Source organism: Lethenteron reissneri, chromosome 11 (genome assembly GCF_015708825.2).
Source record: "Lethenteron reissneri isolate LAM-NWPU_2019-01 chromosome 11, ASM1570882v1, whole genome shotgun sequence".
Classification (NCBI taxonomy): domain Eukaryota; kingdom Metazoa; phylum Chordata; class Hyperoartia; order Petromyzontiformes; family Petromyzontidae; genus Lethenteron; species Lethenteron reissneri.
Window position 1 is genome coordinate 1,372,552 of NC_083789.1, and position 12,878 is coordinate 1,385,429.

At 53.5% G+C, this 12,878-nt stretch overlaps 1 protein-coding gene across 3 annotated transcripts in view; it reads right to left on the bottom strand.

The window, feature by feature from the left end:
• Nucleotides 1–429: 429 nt before the first annotated feature.
• LOC133341254 (potassium voltage-gated channel subfamily H member 1-like) overlaps nt 430–12,878 on the bottom strand; it is a 35,293-nt gene continuing 22,844 nt past the window's right edge. For all 3 annotated transcript variants that reach the window (XM_061549741.1, XM_061549742.1, XM_061549744.1), the window contains 5 exons: nt 12,326–12,566; nt 9,172–9,371; nt 6,979–7,231; nt 4,524–4,720; nt 430–2,583 (listed from right to left, as the gene is read on the bottom strand). In XM_061549741.1, the coding sequence (XP_061405725.1) occupies nt 1,522–2,583; nt 4,524–4,720; nt 6,979–7,231; nt 9,172–9,371; nt 12,326–12,566 (1,953 nt within the window). In that variant the 3' untranslated portion in view covers nt 430–1,521. The remainder of the gene's footprint in view (nt 2,584–4,523; nt 4,721–6,978; nt 7,232–9,171; nt 9,372–12,325; nt 12,567–12,878) is intronic.

A 12,878-nucleotide genomic window follows, 5' to 3' on the forward strand; every position in this document is an offset into this window, starting at 1 on the left:
TGTTTACACACCACACCAGGTACTCGTTTGAGGCTGAGTCGACCTAGGGGTGGCCCATGATCGGTTCAGATAATCGTGTTGGCTGTGAGCGGGAATCGAACTCGAGTACAGGGTAAAACGCTATAACTACCGCTCCCCACGAACACGTGTACACACACACACGAACACGATCTGAATTTCAATCGGGCGCTCTCTGCTTGCCGCGGTGCTGTTGTTTAGCAAGTATCAGGCACGTGCAGCGTGTGGAGCTATTTAAATGTGTATGTCAAAATAAAATATTGGAAAACATGGAGAGGCAGACGGTGCTGGATCACGAGGGCTGGTTCATCCGAGTAGTCCCCACCTCCCAACAGGTTCACCCGAGTAAGACCCAACACACGCAGCAAGTGACGAGCGCAGCAAGCCTGTAGGAGCAGTGTAATACTTTAATAGACACTTGACGTCTCACACAAAGGGCTCACGATTGCTTGGCATGTCAGCACGTTATATTCAATGATAGTGCTGTGCTGCATGCCTGTTTCAAGTACAACGCATTTCCAAACACGTGCCCACATTTCCCTCCAGTGTTTAGTGTCACGTTAATGACGTATCATAAAATAACAACGACAACAATAACAATCATACAAATACTACCTCTCGCCTTAGCAGTAGACGCCCAAGTAATTTTTTTTTTGCTATATCAGCACTTAAGTCTTGTGTTAAGAAATCAATTTAAAAGGAATCTATGGAGCCTTGCACTTCCAACAGCTGCCCCACTCTGTGCGAACCCTTCAGTGCTGGCGTCAACGACCGGCAGCGTCAACGAGCAGCGATGTAAAAACCTGATAAAAAGCATCAAACGTTTCTTCACTTTTCGAAAATGTAATTTCGTGACTTAAATACGTAAAAAACATACCTGAATATAAAACAACTCCCAAAAATATGGTACAATTTTAATTGCATTCGTGAAGTACTGTACTCAAAACACCAGTGACTTCCACTCTGAATCTTCACTCCACTGCTCACGGGTGTGACGTCCTAGCAACCTCAAGTAATAACACTCATGCAGTATTGTTTTATTAGTGATTTTATAGCGGCGCTCCTAGTCTCCTTATTGTTTTTTCAGAACGATGCATGCAGGCAAAACCACAGTCAAAACGTAAGGAAGTGTAAGGCTCTAAATGCATTCCAAGTAAAAGCAATCTGACTTTTGAGCAGAAATCTGGAAATAACAATTTCCTATTCACAGCTGCTTCACACACACACGCAGCACTGTAAACTCGGTCATGATATCTTCTCACCTCTTGCCGTATGCACAGTACCTTGTTTCGCATTCACGCGTCTCGCAGCAGTCACCACAAGGAATTCTTGACCACCTCACTTTATATAAAATAGAGTGTGATTAACGTTCACAGCATTTTAAGAAATCCAAGACAAATGTCGTTACGTCACTACCGTGTTTCAAAAATCCTTTTTTTTTTTTTAAAACCTTCTACCGAAGCAAGAAACTGTTATGCAAAACCTTCTCGTTTAAAGCTAGTTTTAGAATTGAAAGTTTTCCTTGTCGGGCGACGGCGTTATGGGCCTCGACATGTCGAAGACATCCTGCGGGGAGAGGGCGGGCGAGCGCGGCGCCGTGGAGGGTGGCCTCGCGTCCCTGCGCAGGAGGCCCAGGATCTCGGCGAGCTGCCTCTCGAGGCCCGTGACGCGCTCTCCCAGGGCCTCGATGTCCTCCTTGAGCTCCAGCTTCACCTCCACGACGGCCGCGTAGAGGCTCTGCTCGGGGATCGGCGAGAACGGCTGCTTGCCGTCCGCGGGGGGGGTCATCAACGCCACCGTCGTGGTGGCCGCCACCAGCGTGGCCATGCCGGACGCCGCCGCGGGGCTCGGCTCCGTAGGGCTGGGCCGCGTCGTGCTGGGGCCGCTGGCGCCGCCGACGCCGACGCACGCGCCGATCACTGGGCTGCCCGCGACGTTGGCGTCCCCCGCTCGGTCGAGCCGCAGGTCGCTCTTGGTGATGCCGCTGTCGCACGAGTCGGTCTTGCGTAGCGGCGGGTGGATGTCCTGCACGTGCATCTGCGCGCGCGTCCGCTGCGGCAGGGTCTCCATCGACTCGGCCTTGGCCACCTGCTCGCCCGCCCACTCGCCCCTCTTGGCGCCCTCCACCTGCAGGTAGTCGGCGGGGCCCTTGATCTTGGCCCAGCCCTTGCCGCCGCCGCCTCCGATGCTGGCCCTCTTGGGCGCGGACGAGACGGCGGCCCGCGCGTCGGCCACCTGCACCTGAGCGGCGTCCGCGTTCTGGACTTTGGGCCGCAGCAGGGTGACCACGGACAGGTGGGCCTCGCCGGCCGCGGAGACGCCGGGCGGCGCGGGGCCCGCAGTGTCGGCGCCGAGCTTGTCGTAGAACGAGCCTCCCGTCTCCAGGTCCTGCTGCTGCAGCTGGCGCTGCCGCTCCGCCTGCAGGCGCGCCTCCTTCTGCTGGCGGAAGCGCTGGAAGAGCTTGCGCACCGGGTGGTCCGGCGGGATGTCGAGCGGCGCTTCGTTCTTGAGCTTCTGAAGCTCCTCCTCTTCGCGCTTCACGTCGCTTATCTTGCGGAAGATCAGCTGCGGGGGACGAGACGCGCGCTCAATCGACGTGTGCTCGAGCGAGGGCGCGGTCGGTACGCGAGGCCACGCCGTCCGATTTCAAGGGGGTTTTTTTTGCCTCGGTATGTGAAGCTGAATAATTGATGAGGAAAAAAAATCTGCACTTAACCGCTCACAGTTATTACTCAAACAAAAAACTATTTTTTTAAAAGGAACTTCGACGAAAAATTTTCCTGCAATTGGAATCTGAAAATAGGAAATACACACATCGCAAGGTGAATACTGAATGTGGAATTATTTTCTAGAATTCATGGTCAAAAGTCAAACATGCTGTTCTTAAAACACAACATATGTTGGTATCCATCGTATGTCTCGAATGAAACGAACAATCAAATTAAAAGTGGTATTTATATATTGCCTATTTTGTGATACGTTAGACCTGTGTTTCCTCACAAGGCCTGGGCTGGATTTACACCAGGGGCATTCTCCCCCTGTTCTGCAGAGTTTGAGTGAGCGTGTGGAGTTTGTATGTTCTCCCCTTGTTCTGCGTGGATTTTAAATTCCGCGTTCACCGGTTCCTCCCATAGCTACACAACACACAATGTCACTGCTATTGGCCGAACATAGCAATGCTGAAAAATAACCTGACAATTACTCAATTGGGATTACACACAGCAGCAGCAACGTCGCTACATACTGAGAGTCAAATAGACTTTCCTGGATCATAAAATAAAAATAATAATAATCTTAAATGTTTTTATTTATGAAAAAAGTGCTGTCTCTTGAACCAATGATGCGGCAAACAGCCAAAGTGTGCGTTTCAGGTGTAATTCTCAAGACGTACACCAGGCCCTCAGTGTTATCGTTCACCCGCTATCCTGATGTGGCATCTGCATGTCTGTTGAACTTCTTTCGCACCACCGCACGTAGCCAACCGTGCTAATCGGAGGTGCGGGGGAAGGACAACAAACCAAACACTAAACTGTACAGACCCCTGACCTGCAGAGCGCTGAGGCTTTTTGTTAAAATAGAAGCCACAGTCTCTTTGCCAGTTCCCTTGGCAACGGCGGTGATGCGGGGTCCCCAGATAGAGGTTAGAGGAGCGATAGGCGTTAGATGATAGAGAAGCAAGGGTCAGTGGAATGAGGAACCCATTTGAAGGAGATTGAAGGTGACACGTGTAGTGGCTTGGTGAACCTGGCGACAGCTTTGTAAGTGTTCGAGGTGACAAGGTCGAAGTGGAGGAATGAGCGTGTTAACACGGGGGCACAGCAGCTACAATGCAACGTCTGATGAATATTGTACCTCCGGATCCTAAGCTCTTTTTGCAATTGCCAATAGCTTTACTATTATTATCTCAAGCATCTTGAGATGCAGTTGGATTCAAATGCCATTTACATTCAAATGTAGATGTCATGGCTCAATGTCGAGCTTGCAGAGTAAGTCATAGCACACTCCGCACTCGCTGAACAGCGCTAACAGTGCGAGAATATTGGAGCCCTGAGTAGCAGATGTCACGTCAGGGCGTCGCTTCACATTAATTAATTTATCGTAAACCTGCTCGACCGTAGCGCGGGCGCACTCACAGAGGATATTTGAGAGAGCATTGACATGTTTTAGCTGAACTCTCTACACTTAACCCTTGCTGTGTATCGTGCATACAAATGATTTGTGGAATATAGGTGTCGTGTTCGAAGACGGAATGCACACTCGTGTTTCTCTTGCTTCTTGGCAGTGTAATTTTTCTGCTGTTCTAAGTGACATGAATAATGGAGAATTTGTGCGATAGATTTTTTCATTTGATCAGCAGATGAGTGGAATATTTATCCTTTAGTGATATAGGCGCTTCCGCGCACGGGCTGTTCAGTGTGAGCGCGATGTAGGTCGTGCACGCACACACAAACACACACACGCACACACATATACGCACGCACGCACACGCTCGCACGCTCGCTCACCCTCTTGCGGAGCGTGTAGGTGAGGATGAGGTTCCTGGAGAAGGAGTTTGCGAAGGCCATGTAGAAGTCGAGGACCTTGATGAGCGCGTCGCGCCGGATGACGTGCAGGTCGCAGTAGGTGAGCGCGCGTACGTTGGCGCACGACGGAGCGATCACCCGCTCCTTCCAGAAGACGTCTCCAAACACGTCACCCTTTCCTGAACAGTTCCCCAAACAAAAACACAAATATAGGCGCTCTCCGGTTTACACCGGCACACATCTACGCATCTTATATAATGCCACCATGGATCTCCAACTGCTCAGCACTCCCAGGTCGAGGTTGCGCTCTGTTGGTGATCGTGCTTTCGTGAGCGTGGCACCCAGACTATGGAACGTCTTGCCACTTAAAATCAGGCAATCAAAGTCGGTAGATATAGTTAAGTCTGCTTTGAAAACCCATATCTTTACGTGTCCTTCCCTCTTGAGTTTTCTCGGTTGCCCTGCTGGTTCTGTTTTAGTTTCCTGCTCTTCATGCATTGCGCATTGTGATCCTAGGATGGAATGTGCATGATAAATCAGAATGATTGTTTACGACGCATCCCCCAAGACGACTCCGAACACATTTGAACAGTCAGTCCGGTTTCCGACGTGACCTGGCTGAAACTTTTTGTTACTCCGAGGCGTTTTTTGCGGATCGTTACCGATTACACCACGTTAGGTACACACCGGCAAGTGCTGTTTGTACTGCTTGTACTGTCTATGGGAAATTCGGGTCCGATTTACTACGATCCGATTTACGGCGCAGGTTTCCAGCAACGCTTTGCGTTGTTCAAGCGGGGACCGCCTGAACATGTGTGTAGAGAATTACGTTTTCATTTGATGGTGTCTAACGTGTAATCAGCGGTGGATGGTCTGTGCGGTGCCTCGTATAGACAAGTTGCTTTCGCGTTTTTACAAAAATATATACAAAGTATGCTTTTTAAATTAAAAGAAACAGTTAAAATAACCGTTTAACAAGTTGTTAAAATGTATAATTGATGTAGGTGGAATTGATTACTAAATTATATTAAATTCAAGGAGTCCAGTGTGTCCGGCCTAATGATACCGCTTAATAACCACTTCCCATGGGCCCTTGCGCACCACCAGCAGCCGTGCCAAATATTCGGCAAAGGTCGCGAATAATTAAATAATTCCACTTCCATTTTAAGGCCCCCCCCCGCCCGTGCCCCCCCCCACCGCCCCCTCGCCCCCCTCGCCCCCCCACCGCCCCCTCGCCCCCCTCGCCCCCCCACCCCCCGCACTGCCCCACCAAACATTTGAGCCACCGGCCACCTCAACACTGCACTCTGACACCAGCCGGCGGTCCCTGCACACACACACGCGTGCACACACACGCGTGTGCACACACGTGCACACACACGTGTGTGTGGAGACACGTGCACACACACACACGTCAACACCCGCCACAGGTTAACATTCAACGTAAGTCCTCAATACAATGCGCATTCTAATAAAATGACACCAATACAAAAACTAAATTGATAATTTTTAAATATTATTGATTACAAAATAAATTAGTCGAAACTATTTAATCTTCATTTGAATTCTAAATTTAAAAAGGCAACAATTTCCCATTGGACATTGCCACTTTAAAAAAATATAATCAGAATGAATGATCCCTGGATCATTGCAGTGCTATTTTTGTACTCTGGTGTGAAATTACAAATTAAGTTTCTATTAAAGTACAGTGATTTCTTTTTACTGAAAAATCTCATCGGTGCTATGGACCTAAAAGCAGATAACAGTCCCCCATCGCAGCCGTTGCCACACGGTGTGATCGGTGCATGCGGAGGGACCGAGCGGGAACAGCCTGTAGACTCCACAGTTACACGGTGTCTGGTGCAATTACACTTTGGGGTAAAGTGTGGAAAAGTAGGTAAAAATAGGCTGTTGATGGGCTCCCTGGTGCTCCGTCGAGTAGAGGCCCAGCAGTGCCGTGTACGTATGTACGTGTACGTATGTATGTGGAACTTCTTTCGCACCGTACGTAGCCAACCGTGCTAATCGGAGGTGCGGAGGAGAGACAAAAAGTTGTTGTTGGCTGTCGCGTCGCATCGACGATGACTGCCTGAGAGAAGGCTCGGCGAGTGCATCCATGTGTCTCCACGTGGCTCAGGAGAGTGATTCGGATGGTACAACAGCGAGCGCAGAGCTCTCGCTCGCAAGAGCCGGAGAGAGAGGGGTGAGGGGGTGCCTCGCGTGCCGCTCCCTTCCGTTCCCGCAGCGAGCGGCCGTCGCGCGTCAGCTTTCAAGTGGCGCACGGCCGTGGTGCTGCATGGAGGAAGGCCGTGGGGAAGCCGCCTTGCGTGCGAGCGTGCGAGCGAGCGAGCGATGGTCGCGAGGCCGCGGCCGTACCGGGGCCGCGTGTTGCGGCCGCGGCGGCGGCGGCGAGAGGTGACCCGGGCGGCGCCCTTACCCAAGATGGCCACGACCTCGTCGTCCTGTATGACCTCGAGGGAGCCCGACACGACGAAGCAGAGCGTGTCGACGCTCTCGCCCGCGTGGTAGATGAGGTCCCCCGGGGCGCAGTGGTGCGTCTGGAACTCGACGGCGAGCGCGCGCAGGCACCCGTCGCTGGCCAGGCGGAAGGCGGGGTGCTCGTTGAACACCTTGCGGTTGAGGTGCACGCAGATGTCCGCCCGCATGTCCTTTGGGCAGATGTGCAGCACCTGCAATGGATCGGAAGGGTAAGGCTCGGGAGGCTAAAGTTGTTTTGATCGTTGTGTCTGGGTTGTTCAATGGTCGGGCATTGGCTGCAGGGCCGTGGCGAAGGAATGCAGATGTGGTCACGTAAATTATCTTTAACTTTTTTCGCACTGTACGTAGCCAACCGTGCTAATCAAAGGTGCTATCTCTCTTAACTTTCAATGCCTAATAAACATATTTTAAGGTTTCCGATGTTTATTTAAAAATATGTGATTATTTGATTATATATACATCCCTTCCTAAAAACGTATCATACTTTGTCCAATAAACATATTTATGAAGCAGTGAATACGTTTTGTTTAGCAATCCTCTACACGTGGCGGATTCCATCCAATTACAGACACTTACAATGAGCACACACGCGGCGTTCGAAACACAACCCACAAATCAGCGCACAATGCCAGTAGGGGTTCTTAAAAGAAGGGCCACTATGAGAGAATGCAATTGACGTGTACATTTCCTGTCATACGGAAATGTTAAGGTGGCCATTTACACAAAAAATGAAACAATGACTGAAAAATGCACAGAGATGCACGCTTGGAATTACACTGAACGACACAGGAGCACATTGGTCAGAGAACACTAAACTAAACTTTTTTTTATTTTACCAGGGAAGGCCCACTGAGCTACATCGCTCTTTTGCAGAAGCGACCTGGCCACAAATGGTAGCTCAACGAAGTGGCTTATTACGTTGCAATTTATCGCAGCCAAAAACTCTAAATGAATGTTTCTAAATGTGAAGGGAAAAACCAGAGGACCCAGAGAAAAATCCACGCGACCGCGGGGAGATGGACATACAAATTCCAAATATACAGGTGTCAGGGTGGGGATAGAACCCACGACCACCTGTATACCAGGTGAGGTAGTTAACATCTGGCCAACGTGACGCTCACACCCTTGGGCATGATGCATCACGAGAAGGGACGATTGCCGATGGTCAGGTACAACGGAGTGGCAGCCGAGGAACGGAATGCGTCTGAGAGAACGTTCACCATGAAGGCGGAGCGATGAAATCGGTTCATGCGCAGGTGCCGGGTGGACTATCACATTGCAGGATTGTGAGAGGTAGCGGAGGCTTGGGGAGGCCTTCATCTAGCAGTGGATTGAACCATGGCTGATGATGATCGTAAGGAAATGTTATTCATGAACATGGCAAGTTCTTTTGGTATTTTTACTTTGACACAACTGCCAATGCTGTGAACAAATTTAGTTCAATTTATTTATGTATCCAACAAGATTGTTTGAACATAACATTCCCGCAACTAGTGATTGTGGAGGTGTTGGCCCAGGGGGCGAGTGCGCGAGTCCGAGCGCCGCCTGCGGTCAACTTCCCAAGGTGGCGATGGTCTCGGCTTCGTCACCGATGACCGCACTAAGAAAACACGGCGGCATCTTGAATTCGGTTTGACACGAGCATAGAGAATGCGCTTAACACGTGGATAAAGGGGTCCGCTGAAGTGACTTCATGAGCAACCCTGTGACATCATCGTGGTCCAGCGTTGCGCCACGGTGGAGCTGACGCAGTGGAGACGAAGCCGGCGGTGGTGGCTCAGAGTTGTTGGTGGGGCGGCGCTGCTGCTGCTGCTGCCCACGCCGCCCACAGTGGCGTGGGCAGCAGCAGCAGCAGCAGGGGGTGGCTGTGCGCGGATGCTACCTTGGGCCAGGCACCAGCGTGTCTAGCTATGCCCCGCTCAATCACGGGCAACACCTGTAACCGCTGCTGGAGGCCTGCAGTCACGCACGGAGCTAGACGAACAAACACAAGACTCTGTTATCTATTTTAATTCACCGTATTGTCAATTTGAAGACACTGGTAGATTGGGGGCCCTAAAAGTAATTACTGCTGGTGAATTATTGCTAGAACCCGCTATCACCATTGGGCACACACGTGGCGGTGACATACCTTCTCGGTGTCAATGCCCTTGGACATAGACCAGGTGGACACAATGTAGTCCATGACGCGCTCGCTCAGCCCCTTGGGCACCTGGTAGAGCTTCAGGAAGTCCCTGACGCTGTTGAGCATCTCGTGGTAGCGGTTCGTGTTGGCGTACATCTGCTGGAAGATCGTGGTCACGTTGCCAAAGATGGTCGCGTACAGGAGCGCTGTTCGGATGAAACGAGGCATTTCACAATGTTAACGCAATTGCTTTCTTGTTCCAAGAAAGGGTTATAATATCGATGTCACGTGTATCTGTCCGATGCACCTTTGGGTTATGTATGCCTCGAGGTCTGACGTTTCGCTTCACGCGTTGAGAGCTTCTTCAGGTAATGGACTGAAATGTCAGCACAACTGGAAACCGGATCGCGGAGCCGCACAGCACAACCGCGAAAACGGACACAGTGGTCGTGCCACTCCTAGAGCCTACGGGTGTCACCTTCACCCTGCGTAGGGGCTATCAAAATTGTCAATCCACAGCGCGCAAGAGCGCACGTTCCGGCAGGTTCAACTTGTGCACGCACATCATTTGCATTTAATGACAAAGTTTTAAAATCAGCACGGAACGTTCCGTCCGCCGAGAGGAGTAAACACATCGGGCGAAAGCCAAGCGCGGTCAGCCCTACCGGATCCGTATTTAATGAGACGTGCTGTATACACTGCGCGATATGGGAGGGCAGTAACGGATATAAACATTCGGTGACGCGAAGGCGACTCTAACGAGCACGCCGGCGTGTTTGCTCCACGCCAACTCGGCCGCTCTTCTCCCGCGCGTCCATGACCCCGGGTGACGTCCCGGCAAAATTGGGGAGAGAAGACGCTGCCAAGGTCCTTTCTGCTCCATTGTGCGTGTGTGTGTGTGTTTCACGTGTGTAGTCCGCGTGTAGTTCACGTACGTGTGTACGTATGTTGAACTTCTTTCACGCCGTACGTCCGGGGAAGTACAACACGCTTATTTCACGTGCGTAGTTCATGTGTAGTTCACGTGCGTGTGTATTTGCAGCACGGAAATGCAACTTGTTTCCTTTAACCTCGTTAATTTCTAAACGCGTTTGCGAGATTTTAAACTACATTCATCTGCGCGCGTCGCTTTGCATCGTGCTCTGGGCAGCGGCGCCGCGATCACGAGTCTCTGCCACGTGATGGTGCGCCAACGATTGGCCTCAGCAAGATGCTCATTCTTGGTTTATCGTCTACGCTGTAAGCCCCATCGCGTGGACAGCCCGCTTCACTTCATTTATAATTGATACCGAGCGAACTTCCGCCCGCCAACCACCTAAATGGCATCGATTTTCAAAGCGAAAAGAGAAACAACCCCGAGCGGAACGGCGGCGTACGAACAGCGACGGTGCCACCGCGGCGTAGATGGCGAGCGCGCTCGGCATGACGGCCGGGAGGTCGCGGGGATCGTCGCTCTCCCGGCGCGGCAGCCCCTTGACATCACCCCCCGCCGCCAGCGTCCACCATGCGGCGCGAGGCGCACGAGCGTCCATCGCTGGCCTCGCTTTGACTCCTGACTCACAGCCCTCCAATGTCTCCATGCTCTCTCTCTCTCTTCCCACACCCCCTCTATCCTGTCAGACGTTTCCTCCTGACGATAATTTATTTTCACGATTTGAATGCTCGTGAGGCGATTAGGACACCGCGCCGTTTAGGCGCCAAATTGAATGCAAATACGCACACACACACACACATATATATATATATCCTTGTAATTAGGTTGATAAGACACAAAGCTAGTTTACTGTCAGAATACCGCACGCTGTTTTCATTTTGATTCCGCCCCTGTAAATAAACCTGCTTTTCGAAAAACCAATTACATCCAAGGTGTAAAAATACGATGTCTCAGAGGCCATATAAAATAGTGCATGTCATTACTGTGGTGCTGCACCGCACGGTCCAGACATATCGAGGTAGAAGCTCTCGCTCGCCGCTGTACTCGCAGAGATAGGCGATGACTTTGAGCAAACACGAAGGGCCTGGGCACACACAGATACGGGGTTTTGAGATCTAATTCGTAGAGAACAGCTGCTATCGCCGCCTTTGTGGGTTTGAGCAGGGATAAGCAGGGCTGTAAAGCGACGGCTCACGCATGGCGACACTGCTGACCCCGCAGCACCGGGGCACCCACACCACCGGGGCACCCACCCCACCGGGGCACCCACACCACCGGGGCACCCACACCACCGGGGCACCCACACCACCAGGGCACCCACACCACCGGGGCACCCACCCCACCGGGGCACCCACACCACCGGGGCACCCACACCACCGGGGCACCCACACCACCAGGGCACCCACACCACCAGGGCACCCACACCACCAGGGCACCCACACCACCGGGGCGCCCACACCACCAGGGCACCCACACCACCAGGGCACCCACACCACCAGGGCACCCACCCCACCGGGGCACCCACACCACCAGGGCACCCACACCACCGGGGCACCCACACCACCGGGGCACCCACACCACCGGGGCACCCACCCCACCGGGGCACCCACACCACCGGGGCACCCACACCACCGGGGCACCCACACCACCGGGGCACCCACACCACCAGGGCACCCACACCACCGGGGCACCCACACCACCAGGGCACCCACACCACCGGGGCACCCACACCACCGGGGCACCCACACCACCAGGGCACCCACCCCACCGGGGCACCCACACCACCGGGGCACCCACACCACCGGGGCACCCACCCCACCGGGGCACCCACACCACCGGGGCACCCACACCACCGGGGCACCCACACCCAGCTGCTGAGGAGGAGGAGGAGGAGTTGCACTCGAGGTGCAGATGCTGCGACGAGGCACGGGCTGGCCGCCCCACGCGGTGCGTGCGGGGCGCGATGCGGTGGCCCCCCGAAGCGCCGCTCGCGGCTCGGCCCTCCCGTTCTAAACCCGTCGCCTTTCACTTTGGTTTAAAATTTAACATTGACCGGGTCGCGCACCCCCCCCCCCCCACCCCGAGTTACTGTATGGCCCCACCTCCGTCTTTAACCAAAGGTCACGCTTCAGGGCTGGGTCAGCGCAGTGGACGGTGACGGTCGGTCGTCGTGTGCGGGGGGGGGGGGGGTGAAGACGAGGACGCGCGTCGGCAACTCCAACTCACATCCGATCATCATCATGGCGACGGCGAAGATCTTCTCCCCGTCGGTGGTGGGCGCGATGTTGCCGAAGCCGATGCTGGTGAGGCTCGTCATGGTGAAGTAGAGCGACGAGATGTAGACAGCGTCCTTGCTGGGGCCGCCCTCCCACTGGGTGCCGTTGAAGTGGTACGGCGTGCCGATCGTCTCGCCCAGCTGGTAGAGCCACGAGTGTTTGCGGATGAGGTTCGTCGACTCGTCGATCACCTGCGCGCGCCGCCGCCGCCGTTGATTAGGGCGGAGGTGGGGGGTGTTAGGGGAACACAGCTGCTAAAACGCGGCAAGTCGGCACGGGGGCACAGCTGGCGCATCGGCCGGTCATCTCGGTCAGCCGGCCCACGGCACCTGCTGGGTCTGTCCCGTGACCTCCCGTCGGCGAGCCTTCGACACTCTCACGTGGTTCTCAAAGTGCACCTAGCCTGGCACAGGCACCGTGGTGGCGTCGCCGTCACTCGGTGGCGAATGGCGGCTGTGTTGGTACTGGAGAAGACGGCGAAGCGTCGCCATCGTCGCCGTTTG